Source organism: Gadus macrocephalus, chromosome 23, assembly GCF_031168955.1.
Source record: "Gadus macrocephalus chromosome 23, ASM3116895v1".
NCBI classification, from domain to species: Eukaryota; Metazoa; Chordata; class Actinopteri; order Gadiformes; family Gadidae; genus Gadus; species Gadus macrocephalus.
Window position 1 is genome coordinate 11,079,163 of NC_082404.1, and position 16,416 is coordinate 11,095,578.

General features: G+C 49.7%; 1 protein-coding gene across 1 annotated transcript in view; it reads left to right on the plus strand.

The window, feature by feature from the left end:
* odad2 (outer dynein arm docking complex subunit 2) overlaps positions 1-16,416 on the plus strand; it is a 48,368-nt gene that overhangs the window by 15,905 nt on the left and 16,047 nt on the right. Inside the window, exons 12-19 of the mRNA XM_060045032.1 lie at positions 2,933-3,079; positions 3,496-3,705; positions 4,885-5,118; positions 5,246-5,356; positions 5,483-5,637; positions 10,550-10,730; positions 11,101-11,162; positions 14,027-14,141. Coding sequence (XP_059901015.1) covers positions 2,933-3,079; positions 3,496-3,705; positions 4,885-5,118; positions 5,246-5,356; positions 5,483-5,637; positions 10,550-10,730; positions 11,101-11,162; positions 14,027-14,141 — 1,215 coding nt within the window. The remainder of the gene's footprint in view (positions 1-2,932; positions 3,080-3,495; positions 3,706-4,884; positions 5,119-5,245; positions 5,357-5,482; positions 5,638-10,549; positions 10,731-11,100; positions 11,163-14,026; positions 14,142-16,416) is intronic.

The following is a 16,416-nucleotide window of genomic DNA, read 5'->3' on the forward strand; positions in this document are numbered from 1 at the left end:
ACACACACACACACACACACACACTAAGCCCACACACACTGATATTCACACGCACACACACACACACACACACACACAGACACTTATGCGCAGGCACTTACACATTAACGCACAATCCAGACAGCTCCACCCGTCATCCACAAGGTCAAAAGGGTATCTCTGAAAGTGACTTTAAACTCATCCCTGTTGTCCCTCCCCAGCTTGTTTTAGTGCTATGAGTTATGGATCCCGCTGCAGCTCCATTAGGGGAGTCTGCTTGGCTTTAGGGATGCAGTCAGAACACTCAGCCAGGCCTTAAGAAATAGGGAGGGTGAATCTGGGTAAAGCATGCAGATGCTCGTCATTTTAAGTTCCCAGTATTCATAAAAAAAATGTTGCCATTATAAAAAAAATTATTTTGCCCTTGTGTTGTTTTCTCCCTATTTTGGATCAGTTTGCAGCTTTCCAGTTTATTCTGTTCTAAGCTCTATTAAGTAATGTTCCCATTCTAAGCGCACCGATTTTTGTCCAACACTTGACTCAATTGACCCAATAATGCTGTAATAAAGTCCATTGCTACACGCCACCTATGTGGCTGCCACACTCCAACTAGGGGACCTTTATTGGGCTCCTCCAGACAGGGACGCACGGGGGTGGGGTTGGATATCCGGTTCATTGTAAGTTCTGCATATAATGACATTTGACCCGGTGCTCCATGTTGCCATGCAGGAGTTCTCTTCCTGAGCGTGTGTAGCGTTGGCTGGTTCAACCTGTGCACACTGATTCCTCAATGTGCAACAGGTGTGCAGCCTCAGCCAGCCCCAGAGTCCAATCTGACTCAAACAGGAGAGGCTGCTGAAACCAGCCATCATCCACACGCACTCCCTCAGAGGCAAACAGGCCTGGCAGAACAGTGTACTATTTATGAGAGTCGCTCCAAAGTAAAGCATATAACCATGAGGTCGAGCGGTTGCTTCCATCGGTTCCACTCTGAGCATCTCCCTCTGCCAGGGAGAGAGTCAAAGACCCCCCCTCTGCCCCATCTTTGCACGTTTAAAACACTGTCAGATGTTGTCAATGTTTTCAAGAATGTCGACAATACTTCAAGACCAAAGTTCTAACCCAAATGGAAGCATATGATCTGTTTTCTGTTCTCTCTGCGATCCGCTTCTAAACATAGCTTCTTCTTCTCCCTGTTTTTTTTGCTGCTGGTGGTGGTGGTGATGGTGGTGGTGGTTGTGAGGGGTGGGGGTGTTGTTTTTACAAGGTACCAAGCTGGACCGGCCAATTCCTTTGAAGACAGGCAGGCAGAGGAGACAAAGGAAGCTGTAGATTCACTGCTGTTAATGGGCGAATGGTTTGCATTTGGCGCTGGCGATATGGGGAACACATGTGCCCTCCTCTCCTCGATGTGTCAGAATGCTCCATTTTTGTTTTTGTTTTGTTCACTCTAGGAATGGAAGAAGGGGTTGCACGATCAAAACCCACTGGAGTCCGTGGGTTTTCCTCCATCGATGGCCTTATTGGGGTGTTGTATAATGACAGGGCCACATTTGTGCACTTTCTGTACGTGAAAAGACACAGGCACAGCGTATTTTGTGGTCCAAATCATGCATTTCTTTCCCCGATGTGACAGGGGTGTAGAGCTAGGAAGCGGCTTTGAACCTGAAAAGCGGTCCTTCAAAATTCCTTCAAAAGTCTATCTCTGCTAGTATTGGAATGATCGAGGGGGGAAAAAAAAGGATTGCGGTTTTTCCACATAGCAGCTGATTTCTGGGCCCACGTTGGCCTATCGCGTATCAAAGTCCGTCTCGGGAACTGTTGTATATTCCAGTGTGAGGTATAAACATCTGCTGCCGTCTGCCCTTCGCAGATCAAACCGTTGTATATTCACAAGGTTTTTATATTGGAACTATGTATAATACAGACTAAATATAGCACTATTACAAGAAAAAGAGGAAAAAGTCTGCAGTACAGTACAGTGCTTGGAATACCACCATGACCTAACCCTAAGATTGTTACGTGCAGTGCCATAGGGCTGTCAGTGCTTCACCACAACTGGAACTCGACGGGGATCTATGCAGTGCTGAAATTGTCAAACAGCGACAAGACACAAACACTACATTTAGCACGAGCGCGCCAAGAAAAGCCGGGATTAGTTCCCGTGCAACTCATTTGAGGGGCTTGGTCTCATGTTGCTTGCTTGTTTTGAATCGTAAAAGTATTTTTTTTTTGTTGAAGTTGGGTGCACATTTGGGTTAAGCAGCACCTAATCAGTTACATCTCCTTGTTCCATGTCTAATGTACCAAGGGGCTTTAGGAGTGCATTTCTGAACCCTCTCCGCCAAAACCACTTGTTGACCTAATAGTGCTTTTCTTACCAAGTCTAAAATATATTTTGCCTATTTGTATATAGCAACTGTCAAAACAAGATCCCCTAAAATTGTTACTTCAAATCCTTTTTCAAGTTGTTTTTTCTTTCTTTGTGGCGGCGGCTGGGGCAGGGGGAGGGGGCAGTCGGGGCGGTGGGGGGAGGGGGGGCTTTGTAGCTCATTCTCATCTTAGGTCATTGTCTAAGCACGGGGTTGCAGGCCTCCGCTGGGCGCGGCGGCCATAAGCACTGCTCTGTTCCCTTAGTAAATCGCTTCTTTCCCCCATCAGTGTTTACCACCACAAAGCTAAACACACACCAGGCTGCGGTACAAACAAATATAACCCCGAGCTGTAGTGGAAGGAAGGAGATGGGGGGGAGGTTGGGGGGGGGGGGAGAGGTGGGTCCTTGTCTTTCTTGTTCTCCCCCTACTTTAAATGTCTGTTTAATGTTTCATTCTCTCTCTCTCTCTCTCTCTCTCTCTCTCTCTCTCTCTCTCTCTCTCTCTCTCTCTCTCTCTCTCTCTCTCTCTCTCCGTCCCCTTCCCATTCATCTATGCTTGGCATTCATATTATCTCCCAGCGTGGCGACCAGACGGCCACTGTGATTGCTCTGTGCTGCATGATGGACTTCAACTTGGCGCAGGAGACGTGCCAAATGGCCATCCGGGACGTAGGTGGCCTGGAGGTGCTCATTAACTTGCTGGACACAGAAGAAATCAGATGCCAAGTGAGTCGCTGTGCCAACGGTGTGGGCCCTACCGTGTTCCCGCAGCGCTCAAACAGAGCCGGCCCTGTGTGGCAGGGTTTGAGAGAGAGACACACACACACACACACACACACAGGGTAGCAATTATTCTCAGATAGACCTAATAACATGTGTGGGTGCTTTCTAACCTGCTTTTATGAAGAATTTTTTGATCTCTCTATTTATAGTGGGGATGTGGGGGAATGTCGAACCAGCGGATAGTGCTCTAATTCAGCAAGGCAGATGTGTGAAATCAGTCATTTGGCATTACCTAAACCTTAATATTACGACGGGTGCATTTCATTATCGTATTAAACGGATCGTTTTGATGTACGTGCGTGCACGTGTGTGTGTGGGCGCGTGTGTGCTTGTGCTTGTGCTTGTTTTGCCTGTGGTAGATCGGTTCGCTGAAGATCCTGAGGAAGATCAGCCAGAACTCCCAGATTCGCCGCGCCATCGCGGACCTGGGCGGCCTCCAGACCATGGTGAAGATCCTGGACTCCCCCGTGGTGGAGCTCAAGGCCCTGGCTGCTGAGACCATCGCCAACGTGGCCCGCTTCCGAAGGGCCCGCCGGACCGTCAGGCAGTACGGAGGCATCAAGAGGCTGGTGAGAAGCTGCTGGAATGAAGACACACACACACACACACACACACACACACACACACATGTCACACGTCACACGTCACACGTCACACACACACACACACACACACACACACACACACACACACACACACACACACACACACACACACACACACACACACACTTTCACAAACACAAAGGGAACTCGGGTTCAGTATGTGGAACAATGGAGGACAAATGGAGTGTCTGTTAGTCATTAAACGTTATAGACCACCAGTGGGGGAATCTTTAAAACATGGCCCACTGGAGAGGCTGTCTTGACAATGGAAGTAGGCCAAATCAAAGTGGTATGTAGTATTTATCACACACTTCCTCTCGTCAATAATCGTAAACAGCTTACTGTGAAGTTTTGTTAGTATCACAAAAGGTGCTGGTGTGCATAGATGTGCAGGTCGAAGTCAACCGACCAACCACGTCGCGGTTTTAGTCTAATATCGATACCAAGCAAACTGATGCCTGATTCCAACCCCTTTGGGTGGGTCTAACGAAAAACAGTAGACCCACCCAATCATGCCCCTGCTGTAATCAAGTGGACAGACCCCACCCTCGTGTCTGACTAAACACCGGAGCCGGCCGCGGGGGTGAAGCAGATAGAATGTCGCCGACATCCCGTGACCTGCGTTCCTGTTTATTGACAGAGGGTGATTAAAGCCCCCCGTGCCTTGTATTTTTTCCCCCTAGCCCCCCTGAACATCGGATGTTCTCCGCGGAGGGTTGATTAATTTCACGCTCGGCTCCAGGTCCGACTTCAAACTGCACGGTGTGTAGCGGCCTGGCCTGCTCTGTCTCACCGGAGCGCAGGAGCTGTTGATTAAATGGCACTTACTGATGTCAGAGATGGGCATCGCACACAGGGCATTTTTTTTTCGTTCTGGGGGCCCAACGTCAACATCTTCCCCGGCTGCTTTCCACTCCCGAGCGTCCCCGGCTTTTAGATTCTCTCCGGCCCGTCGGTGGTGGTGATTGAGTTTTAACGATCTCCTTCCCGTCATGGCCGGCAACTTTGCTATTCTCATCTGGCGACCGCCGCCATTATCCCCCGGTGCAACGGCCAATAGAATCAGAGTCCTTGAAGCTCATTCAAGCCCTCATCCCCCTCCACCGTGGGTGTGCTATGCCTCTCCATCTCACCCGTGATCAGGTGGAGCTGCTGGACTGCGCCCCCGACGCGGCCACCCTCAGCGAGGAGCAGGAGAAGGAGGTGGAGGCGGCGCGCTGCGGGGCCCTGGCGCTGTGGAGCTGCAGCAAGAGCACCCGCAACAAGGAGGCCATCCGGCAGGCGGGAGGGGTGCCGCTGCTGGCCCGGCTGCTCAAGTCCCCCCACGAGAACCTGCTCATCCCCGTGGTGGGCACCCTGCAGGAGTGCGCCTCGGAGGTGGGTGTCCGCTGTCGTCAAGGCGCAGCGACAACCACTTGGAGTAAAGTCGTTTGGTTTAAGATGAACAAAGGGGATGGGGATGATTGATGGTCGGTTTCATGTCTCTCGTTCCCCTGTCTTACAGGGCAGCTACAGGGTTGCGATTCACAGCGAGGGCATGGTGAAGGACCTGGTGACCAACCTGAACCGGGACAATGAGGAGCTCCAGATGCACTGTGCCAGCGCCATCTTCAAGGTAGCTGTTTTTTGGTTTGGCAGATCGGCCTCTCTGCGGACGATCCTGCACCGTCGTCATTTGTCGAGGTGGTCTTCTGATCCACGTAGAGGCTTAGTCACTAAATGCTGTTCATTCCTTTTCCAGTGTGCCGAGGAAAAGCAAACCCGGGACCTGGTGCGTCAGTACCAGGGCCTGAAGCCACTGGTGTCCCTGCTGAGCAAGGCCGACAACAAACAGCTGCTGGCCGCCACCACTGGGGCCATCTGGAAGTGTTCCATCAGCATCGAGAACGTGGCTAAGTAGGGGATCCTTTGGAGTTCCAGGGGCCTTACGTTATTATGCTGTTCATTAAGTGCCCACACATCGTGCACACACACACACGCACGCACGCACGCACGCACGCGTGCACGCGCACGTGGACATACACACATTCACAAACTCCCCAGATGCTGTGTTGCAAAATGTGCTTTCTTATGCACATACAAGCATGCAAATACAAACACACTGTCTCTCTGTCCCATTCTCTCCCCCCCCCCCCCCCTCTCTCTCTCCCTCTCTCTTGCTCTCGCTCTCTTGTAAGCGGATGTAGTAAATGGACTTGTAGTAGCAACGAGTGCACTTTTGACATGCTTGAGGTATTGAATAACCTCTGGTTCTATGATGTATAACCGTGTGTGTGGGTTGTAATTAGTGGTTACGGATAAGTCTGACTATGACAAATCCCTTGAGCAAGAGCAGCAATCACACATGCCTCAGTTCGGGGTAAAGTTGATACCAATTAGCAATTTCAATAAGCATCTCCCTTACATTTCCCAACAATTTTTGGACAAAGTACTTGCTAAGTTGGGTTCGCGGTCCGCCTAGTTAATGAAGCGAATAATGGTGTACGTAGATGATGATGTATTTCAACCTGCACTCTATAACATTTGAGTGCAGCCATCAACATAGTATTGGTAATTGGTCAGTGATTATTTATAATTATTTCAAAATAAAAGCCTCGACCTAACTATGGTTATTTCAAATGTAGAGGCTCCACTCTAAGATCCCTCGCAAGTACCGCGAAACAGACGCCTCCCTTTTCCATTCACCATTCTCACAGACGCAATTGATTCAGAGTTATCGGTGGATGGATTTTATCCTTCGTTTCAAATCATTTCAAACAAACGTCATGGCACAAAGAAACTTTTAAGGCCTTAGTCAAATCTTTTGCGGTGCAATGATCGCATGTGTTGCTTTTCCTGGATCTCACATTGGTTCAGATACTAGCTGTCTGAATGTTTCCATTCTCGAGATGTTTTCATATCTCCCTCTCATTCTGGACCACGTTTTCTGGTGTCTGGTGGAAGTGGTTATCCGCGGCTCAATGTTACTTTTTGAACATGCAGTGATCCGGCTGCAATCATTTACAAAACGCTTTGCCGGTGACTTGTGTTCTTTGTCGACATTAACACAATGACAAGGTTTCAAACTGCTGACTCGATAGGGTTTAGCTTTCTGCCGGCTGAGGAGAGGCTGGAGACACAACCACACGTCCAAGGAGTGTCAAATGAAACGCTGAAAGAATCAATCTGTGATCGCTTGAGTGTTGTCTCTGAGGCGAAGCAGGTTGACGGAGACCATAGATTTCATGTATGGCCTGGATTTAAAAGTGTCACTCACCCCGGTCGCTTTAACAGCGAGCAGTTCTAGGGCAGTCCCCTGTTTTTCTTTTTTCCCATTATTTTCCCTCAGCATTAAGTAGGGCTTACAGACTGCGCCCTGGCAGTCCAATGTCTTTCCATTGGTGCTCATGTTGAGAAACCTTTTAACAGCCTTTGTTTTCTTATTCAGTGTGAGACGTGGTAAGATATTAGGCACACATAATGATTCAATACCAAGATAACTTCCTAATAAATTTAAGCGAATTTTCGAGAAACGAGCCAATACACTGATAAAACATTGTCTGTGTCTATTTTGTCTTTGTCTGCGATTTATCTTTTTTAAGGTAGGATTATGTGGAAAGATCTCCCTTCAAATGCAGAAACGGTGGGATGATTCAAATTGCAGTGGAATTCTAAAAGTAACAAAAGGCTTGGTCGGGTTCACATAAATCTTTCGACACCTCGTATATCATAACTGACACGATGATATCCTACATTTAGAGAGTCTTAGTTAAGGCCGCCCAATTGAAATAAAGCGCTGTGTTGCCACATTAAATTAAGCGAGGATTTCATTTTCAGTTGCATGGCAGTAAAATAAAAAAAACTAGGTGAACATATAACCATCCCTATGATCATTTCATGAAGGAAAGTAAAAAAAGAAGAGGGAACGACTACATTATTTTACAAGCGTAGCAGAGTACTCATAAACTCACACAGAAACCTAAATGGTCCAAGCAGAAAATGAAAATGCAGCTTTCACACCATCCGGCCGGCTGGCTCTCTCACCATGTTTGCAAATCCAATTCAGTTGCTAACAAAAGACACGGTAAATAGCAACAAAAATAACTTGAGACTGGAAAGCCCTCCGAGTGCAGCTTGGCATGGCCATAAAACAAGTTAACTGCACGGGCCGTGACTAATATGGCACCTTAGTACACTTGCTCCCAGTTCGGGCTTCATGCCTTCGTGTAATTACTCATAACAGTGTTGCCATGCATGCAAAAAATAGGAGCACTCAATAAATGAAATAATATCAGGAATGATGATAATGATACCGCTCACCACATGTAAACCACAAGCGGGCACACATCATTTCCGATCATCAAACGGCTCTAAAGGTTGCCCTCCCTCTCATTACGGTTAATAATGCACTTAACGTAGACGCAAACGTGAGAGAAAAACAAAGGGCCCATAGCAGGCGATACGCAAGGCGCAGTTTGGATCCTGGGAGCCGGATATCGGCGTTGTTGAGATTTTGGCCACGTCTACTCGTGTAAATGATGTGATTCAAGTTATTATGGGGGTTTTTTTTAGGGGGGGAGGTCAGAGGCTTGTTTAAATCGCTTGAAAAGTATGGAGGTCAGCTGAAAGGCTTTGGATAAAATGGCCGAGCCATTACTGTCAAAAGAGGGAAAGTGTGCTAATGGCAGCGGAGAGGTTGTTCGTGGAGAGCTACTGCCGAGCGTGTGCCCGTTTCAGAATCAATCACAGGCCCTGCGCAGTTTCTAGATAAAAATCCTTTTGGAATATATTTCTCGGCGGTGGGTTTCTTTATTTTTTTTCTCCGTCATTTTCTGCATCGTGCAAGTCCAACGAAACAGACCTTTGTGCTGCTGTTGCACACAGCGCATACATTGTGCGTGAGGGATCTTCAAGGGTGGTGTGCACATTTCTTGGATTAGAGAGGGAGACTTCTGCTTCTGATTCGGAGGCATGCATGTGTTAGCCATTTGCCTGATTAACGAAGCATCGGAATGGGAGGTGATTGATGGCCAGAAATGTAATTGCATTCATAATTTAAACGTGTTTGTTTTAGGTGCCCATCGCCCTAACGCTGGTGATTTCCAAAAGGACTCCCGATATTACAGATAGAGGCTGACCTGTGCCAAAGTTATGTGGACTTTGGGGAAAACACATTTGTTAAAGCCCTGTTAGGAAACGTTTACACATTGTTACGTGGGAATTAAAAAAAAATAGATTTATGGGGGAATCAACATGTGGCCGGGGGTGTTACGGACACACACACACACACACACACACACACAAACGCACTACGAGACGGCTGAACAAAAGAGTGACGGAACAACTGTGCAATGGAAAACCACCAACTGCCATGTGTCAGAGCATCATTGCCAAGACAATAATTACTTGGTGAGGTCAAGATGGCGTTTGTTTTATTTTGTCAAATCCCAGCCATGCCACTCCATCCCACCTTGGTTCCTGGCCTCGCAACGGACAAACCTCAATCTCTCATCAATCCAAAGCTATTCTCTACCCTGCTCTTCTCTCCCGAGTACAATGAGATGAAAAGTGTCCCTGACGCTCGCTAATACACAACTGAAAGTCTTCTGGCTCCCTGCTTACGGCCCGTGATTACTACGTTGTGTTGGCGGGTCCCGGGGGAGACTCCACCCACCCTGTTTAGGAATACCCAGAGGCCTCCTGTTTTTTTTGTTTCCCAGGGCTGGCCAACCAGAAGGGCCTGTTGGCATAAAAGACAGCACGCAAGCTTCCTGCACCACCGCATGCATTCGTTACTGTTACTGCGGATGAATGAGAGCAGGGAGAAGGGAGAAAAAAGAAGGGGAAGACAATCAATCATAGACGTCTGCTGCACAGGAGCCCCACTGTGGTTCTTGTGTCTGCTGACATGCTTTAATAAGGCCTCCAGTCGCGCGGTGCCCCGGCGCTTTTGCTGTAAAGGCCGCCTTCAAGCAGCTTTCCGCCGCGCTCTTCCACGCCATCGCGTAATTACCACACTCGGGATCGGCCTAACATAAACACCCGTCACCCCGCAGTCCATTTATCACACGTTAAACTAACGATTACAAGATAACTGTACTGTGCAGCCTATTGCGGATGACACTTAGGCGCTGGTGATATAGAATGAACCATTGTTTCTCTGTTTTTGGCAGGGTATTGAAAGGTTGTTAGCTTAGCCAGGGGCAGCGTTCATTAGCGCAATTTTTTTTTTGTGCGAATATTCCTGTGTTTCAGTGGCTGCCGACCGCATCCGAGCGGCCTTGGACATCCATGATAGCCATACGGCCCCGTGTGGCCAGCAACCGAGGCTGCGAATATAAAGAGCCCGAGTACATGCCCTTAGAACTCGCCCAGTGGTTTGTTGGGGTTTTCTGTGACCACATTTTATCCATTTTAAAAATGTTTACTGAAGTTTACTACTCTATTGCACTGGCATGCAGCACCATGTCCCGAGCCGCCCAAAATCCCATCGATGAACTTTTCCAAGCCACAGCAAAATTCATTCAGTCATGCAAAGCATATGCTTAGGGGAGCCCTGAGCAACCGTGGGAAAACGGCTTCTCTTTACCGGGTCAAGAGATCTGTGTACCCCAGGACGGTCGTTGGAAAACACAGCCTGTGAGAGTACTTTGGCATGTTGGCACTAGGCAATCTGATGCTGTTCTGGTTGCTTAGGTCTTCAGTCTTTTCAGTCTCTTATAATCCTGTGTTCTCGTTGCTCTTGTTTTTTGGGTTTCTCAATGAGCTGGGTGACGTGATAACTAAGGACTGAGCCCCACCCCTCCCTGGTGCCTTGTGTCTCCTGCAGGTTCCAGGAGTACCAGACACTGGATATCTTGGTGGGCCTGCTGACGGACCAGCCAGAGGAGGTGCTGGTCAACGTGGTGGGGGCTCTGGGGGAGTGTGCCCAGGGCGCTGCCAACAGGGTCACCATCCGCAAGAGTGGCGGCATCCAGCCTCTGGTGAACCTGCTCACGGGAACCAACCAGGCAGGCTCACGTCCACCGCCACATCTTCTGTTGCTCTATAGCGGACAATACTGTACACTACCAATGATTATATTAATATTGATTCACCTCCTTCAAGACATTTTTGTTTGTCAACCTTTGTACCCTTCTTCTTTGTCCTTTTTTTATACAGATTAATGTTGACTTTTCAATGTTTGAAAAAATATATACATATATTTCATTGGCATGGAAGTGTGCAAAAAATAAGTGGCTTTGTGTTTGCCTCACCTGCTGTGTCTCTCTCAATTGTGTATTTTCCCTGTACCACTTCCTTCTCTTACTTTCTCTCTCTCTCTCTCTCTCTCCCGGGTTCTCTCCATCTGTCTATGTATGTCTCTACCACCTGTCCTAGGCACTGCTTGTGAACGTGACCAGGGCGGTGGGGGCCTGCGCTGCAGATCTAGATACCATGGCGTAAGTGTCCTCCTATACATAATCCAGCCATCTCTTCGTTGCTCTCCAGTGGTTGTCAAAAACTCTAGATGGCTCCTGTCCTTTGTTTTTACCGAATTGGTTTCAAACTTTGCCCTACAGCTGGCCCCATGAGGTCACTTGTTAATGCGACAGAATCCAAAGACTGCTCATCAACCCGTCATGGCTGTTTGTGTGAAGCGTTCACCTGGGAAATCAACAGGCGATGACACACCTTTCATACGCCGCCTAATGACGGAGTGCAAAGGCGCCGTTTATTGTACCTGCTGTGTTAAACAGAGCTTGTGGTTCGAATCCCTGACGTTTTACTGTGGTCTGCAGCCCACTGTCACTGGTCAGGCAAATATATACCTTCTGCGAGACCTGTCCAAGAACCTCGAGGCTAGAACAAAAACACTGTCCGTGTTTGGGTTGTTCTGTGTTCGCCGCGCCTGGTAACAGCGGTTGAACCCTGGCTGAAATGTCCTAGTTTTAACATGTAGCACTACACACACTCTCCATCACTATTTCAGACCTGCCAGACATGGACACAAATAAAGCTATTTTAGGAAAAATGTTGGTCAGCTCTGATTGTATTTACAAGGAAGCAGCAAGTGAAGGGGTGCAAGACAAACAATGAGGGCATGGTTGAGATACTGAGGCCAGTTCAGAGTTTAACAGCCAGGCTGAACACGGGGCGGCCCTGCCGTCGCCGGGCAGAGTTTCTCATGTTCTATCACGCCACACGTATATATTTAGGTCAGGTCTTGTAATCTTTTATCACTCACACTTAGTCCGTAGACAGAAAGTCATTATTGCCACAGGCACTTTTTGTGTGTCTTGCGGCTGTGGTTTATTTTCAGACACATATGTGTACAGTAGTTGGCCGAGCAATTAACATAGCTCATGTTTGATTACTTCCTGGTCCAGACCGACACTGCCCGAGGTGTTTGCGTGTTTTTATTTTCTTTCGCAGCTTCCCAGTGATGGAGCACACTCGCTGGCTGGCCGGCCAACAGTGTGTCGGTAGTCTGGTTATTCGGAGGCCGATGATGTTATGTGTATATCTTTAATGTTGCCTCACAATCCCACGCCGCAAGAGATCAGCGCTGTTACGTATGGCTTTATCTTGCCAACAGAGAGCCATTACTCAAGTAGCGGTGTGTTTTTAACAGCAATTATTCTCTCATCATCATTCTGACGCTGGTCATCCAAAACTACCAAAAGCCAAAAACACACCCCTGACTGCAGTTTTCCATATAAAACATGGGTTGTTGTTTTGCTCCCCTGCCCCTCTCTTTTTTTTGGTATTCTCAAACGGGTAAGCAGCTCGATCAGTCACAAGACGTATTGCTACCGCGCTGGAATCCCATGTAGCAACGCGAAAAAACATGCGTTGTTCGATTCCTTGAGGACTCCGCGATGCGCACTTCAAACTCCATCTCCGTCAGCTGCGTCTTTCAGGTTTTGGGGTTGTTGTTTTCTCCTGCTAACGCATTTCGTAACTGCCAGGAGCGTCCCTGAACCGTTTTGGCAGATGATGCAACGCTGGGTTCTTGGTCTTGGGGTCTGGTTGTAAAGCAAACCCATGAAGAGAATCATCTCTAGCCCCCTTCTCCTCCGCCCCCCCCCCCCCGCCCGCCTCCAGACTGATTTATGCGTAAACAGCAGACAAACGGCGAGGGGAGTCAGGGGGAGGGCGGACGCCTCGGCGATGAAGGTTCGCTCGTTGCCAGTCACGGAGACACCGTGATTAGGGAGTGTTTAAGCAATTATGACGGCGTTTCAATGTGGGCCTTGTTGGTGGACGAGCACATGGGGAACGCGTTGCATGTTATTTATACCACAGACAGACGGCCGCACTGTGGCGTAACCCCCCGCCCCCCCCCCAGCCCCCTAGATTCCCAGAGCCCTGGCTGCAGCCGGCCTCCACGGCCATCATGTATGCAGCATGAAATACAGCTCACGGTTAAGTAAACTCCACTCGGGCCGCATGAAATATAGAGGGACCTGTCTCTGGCTGTGTTTGATTTGGAAAGAGATCCACCTTCTTCTTTTTGCAGTTGTACTTTTAGATTTTTTGCTACTAGGAAAGGGTGGGGGTTGGGGGGGGGGGTCGGTGATATGCGAGTCAAAAAACAAGCCGCCCCTACACACGCCGAGTTTGTCTCTGATTCTATTTATAAAATCGCCAGCTTGATTTATGCACTCATGTACGAGGTACTACGCACAGATGTTTACCTGCTGACCTCTGCCCCCTTCCCGAAAAAACACTGAGGTTTCTCATGGGGGGTGGGCAATGTGTGTGTATGTGTGCATGAACGGTGGGGGTTTGAGTGAAGAGACAATGGTTGTGTTTTTGCGTCTGGAGAGCACAAGGACAGGGAACTGAAGGCAGCTTGTGATGGAGAGCTTTTTATGGACGGCTCCTTTCATCACGCTCTGCGGGCAGGGGGAGGTTAGCGCAGGGGTCCAGAAACAGGTGGGATCAAAAAGAGCTGGAAAACAGGGAGCGAGCGGGCACTTCCTGTACCGAGTGTTGGAATATGATCAATGAAGGGGTCAGGGCGTATTTAATCACGACGTGCCAACGGTTGAATGTTTTTAACATACTTGACCTCTTCATTCCCCTCTTCCTTCTGTTCTTCGTCTCTCTCTCTCTCTCTCTCTCTCTCTCTCTCTCTCTCTCTCTCTCTCTCTCTCTCTCTCTCTCTCTCTCCCTCTCTTTGTGGGTGCCTCTCTCTTTGTGGGTGTCTCTCTCTCTCTCTCTCTCTCGATCTCTCTCTCTCTCTCTTGCTCTCTCTCTCTCTCTCTCTCTCTCTTACTTCGATCTTCGATCATGTGTGTGTCTCTCTTCCTCTCCCCAGGATCATCGACAAACTGGACGGCGTGCGTCTCCTCTGGTCCCTGCTGAAGAACCCTGGGGTGGAGGTGCAGGCCAGCGCTGCCTGGGCCATCTGCCCGTGCATCCAGAACACAAAGGTACGGCCGGAAGGGGGGGGGGGGGGGGGGGGATAGAACAGCCAGGGCAGAAATGTTTTAGTCGTTTGTTCCCTGATTTTCCACGGCACTCGCTCATCTGTAATTGAAATCTGCCCATGGGAGCAGTGCAGAGAGAGAGAACGTTTAAAAGCACACAGATAAACGATTAATCTTCCGCAGGATCCGTGTTGTTTTTTTAAGCGAGGGGGAAAAACATCAGGCCGGTGGGTGGGAGGTCCGTGGGGGTGCGTTGGGGGGAGGGGGTTCGGGGGAGCGTTGTGTATCAGGGTGTTCCGGCCTCCCAGTCACTGAACAGAAGCTGTACTTGTACCCCTGAAGAAGCTCCCCGGTGTGTTCCACGCTCTCCATCTTCAGGAGGGGGCGGGGGCCGGCAGAGTGTGTCAGCGGGGGGCTTGCATGAACCCGGGGCCCAATAGAAAAAACAAGGGGCACCGCACAGCGTGCTGCGCTGGGGGGGCCGAGCGAAGCAGCAGACTGCAGGGAGAGAGAGAGGAGAGACTCTAATATCCTGTGGCGGGGCTTTCGGTGTCGGAGCTGCGGATCCGTGCTCAGCATGCTGCGGGGTACGTAGGCTCTGCAGGCTTTTTGCAAAGCGCAGGGCTAACACGCTGGGGCTCCTTTTGAAACATTTTAAAACGCCCATGCCTGCTCCACATGTGGACGAGAGCATTTCTCCAGTTCAAAACATGGCCGCTACTGTTCTCGTGCTTTCGCCGGCCACGTACACTGGGTGGATTGATCGCCTTCCGATTAAAGATCGACGTTGATTTCGTAATTTCAGACCACACTCGTTCATAAGGGACTTTTTGCACAACTGTTATGACCCCACTGTTGGAGTGGATCATTTCCATACAACCCGCGTCACATGTGCCACAAGGCTTCACGTTACCCTGCAGCACTGGTCGTCCATCAAGAGGTATTCCAGGTACATGTCATCGGCTCTTTGATGCACATGGTGCTCGCCTAGCGTCCAAGTACAAAGGGAATGTTGTTTCTATTAGATTAGCGCGGTGATTAGGGTAAACAGTGTGTCAGAGGGACAATCTGGTCAGGGTTATGCGGATAAATTGGGCCCAGGCAGGTGTTGGAGAATGGGGGAGGGGGGCAGGGGGGTGGAGAGGTCTGAGGTCTGCGGCAGAACAACGCACGGCAGGCCAATGAAGGGCGCGGAGGGAGCCGGGGCCCACCGTAGAACGCTAACAAAGTTTGACACTGTTTGTCTGGACGTCATCGTGCCAATTTTTCGGGGGTAGAAACACACGAACATGCCCTTTGGGTGCTTCCTCCTCTTCCTCCTCCTCCTCCGAGAGAGAGAGCGCGAGAGAGAGAGCAAGAGAGAGACGGAGAGAGAGAGAGAGAGAGTAAGAGAGAGACAGGAGCTCGATGGCAAGTGCTGAGCAACATGATACAGCTGCCTCGGCCCGGTAGTTATTTAGATAAAAAATCCCCCCATGTGGTTCCGTTTAGAGCGTCCACCCCTAGAGTCACGAGCGAGACGGCGCTATAAATGCATCTGCTGGACGCTTCTTATTGTTGGCCTCGGCCAGGCACAGCCTTCACACACACACACACACAACACACACAACACACACAACACACACACACACACACACACACACACACACACACACACACACACACACACACACACTGACCCAGTAGCTCGGCATGTCCAGCCAGCTCGGCCGCCGCCACGACCGTTTGTTCTGGTCCCGGCCAAGCGTAGTGGTGGGCCCGCCAGCCGCTGCAGGCGTATTCCCCCTCGGTTCCCCAACCAAATGTCAGCGTAATGAAACACGCCATTAGGGTGTATCACTAGCCCGGCCAGAGCCCTAATGACCCAACCCGATGAAAGGCACCGGACGTCTAGTTTACTTTCACCCGACCTTGGGAGCTCCGTTTTGCAACCGATGCCTCTGTGTTATAACCACCGGTGGGCGGTAGGTGCTAGTCCATGGACGACTAACTCTTTTGGTTGTCTCCCGGGTTTCTATATCTTGAGAGACATACCGCTGTGTGGAATGCATCCCATCCTAAACATTTCATGCAAGGATAACATGAGAAGGACTAGCAGAAACCAATAGGAGAGTGACAGAGCATCCTTCTACCGTGAAGAGACTGGTAATGGAGTGGGATGGAGGGGGGGGGGGGGGGGGGGGGTATCCAGGCTTTGAAAGAGATACTGGCTCGCCTGTCGCAGCTGGTGGCTGGGGATGGCTTCCTCTGTCGCTGGGAGTCCCGGCCCCACTCATCA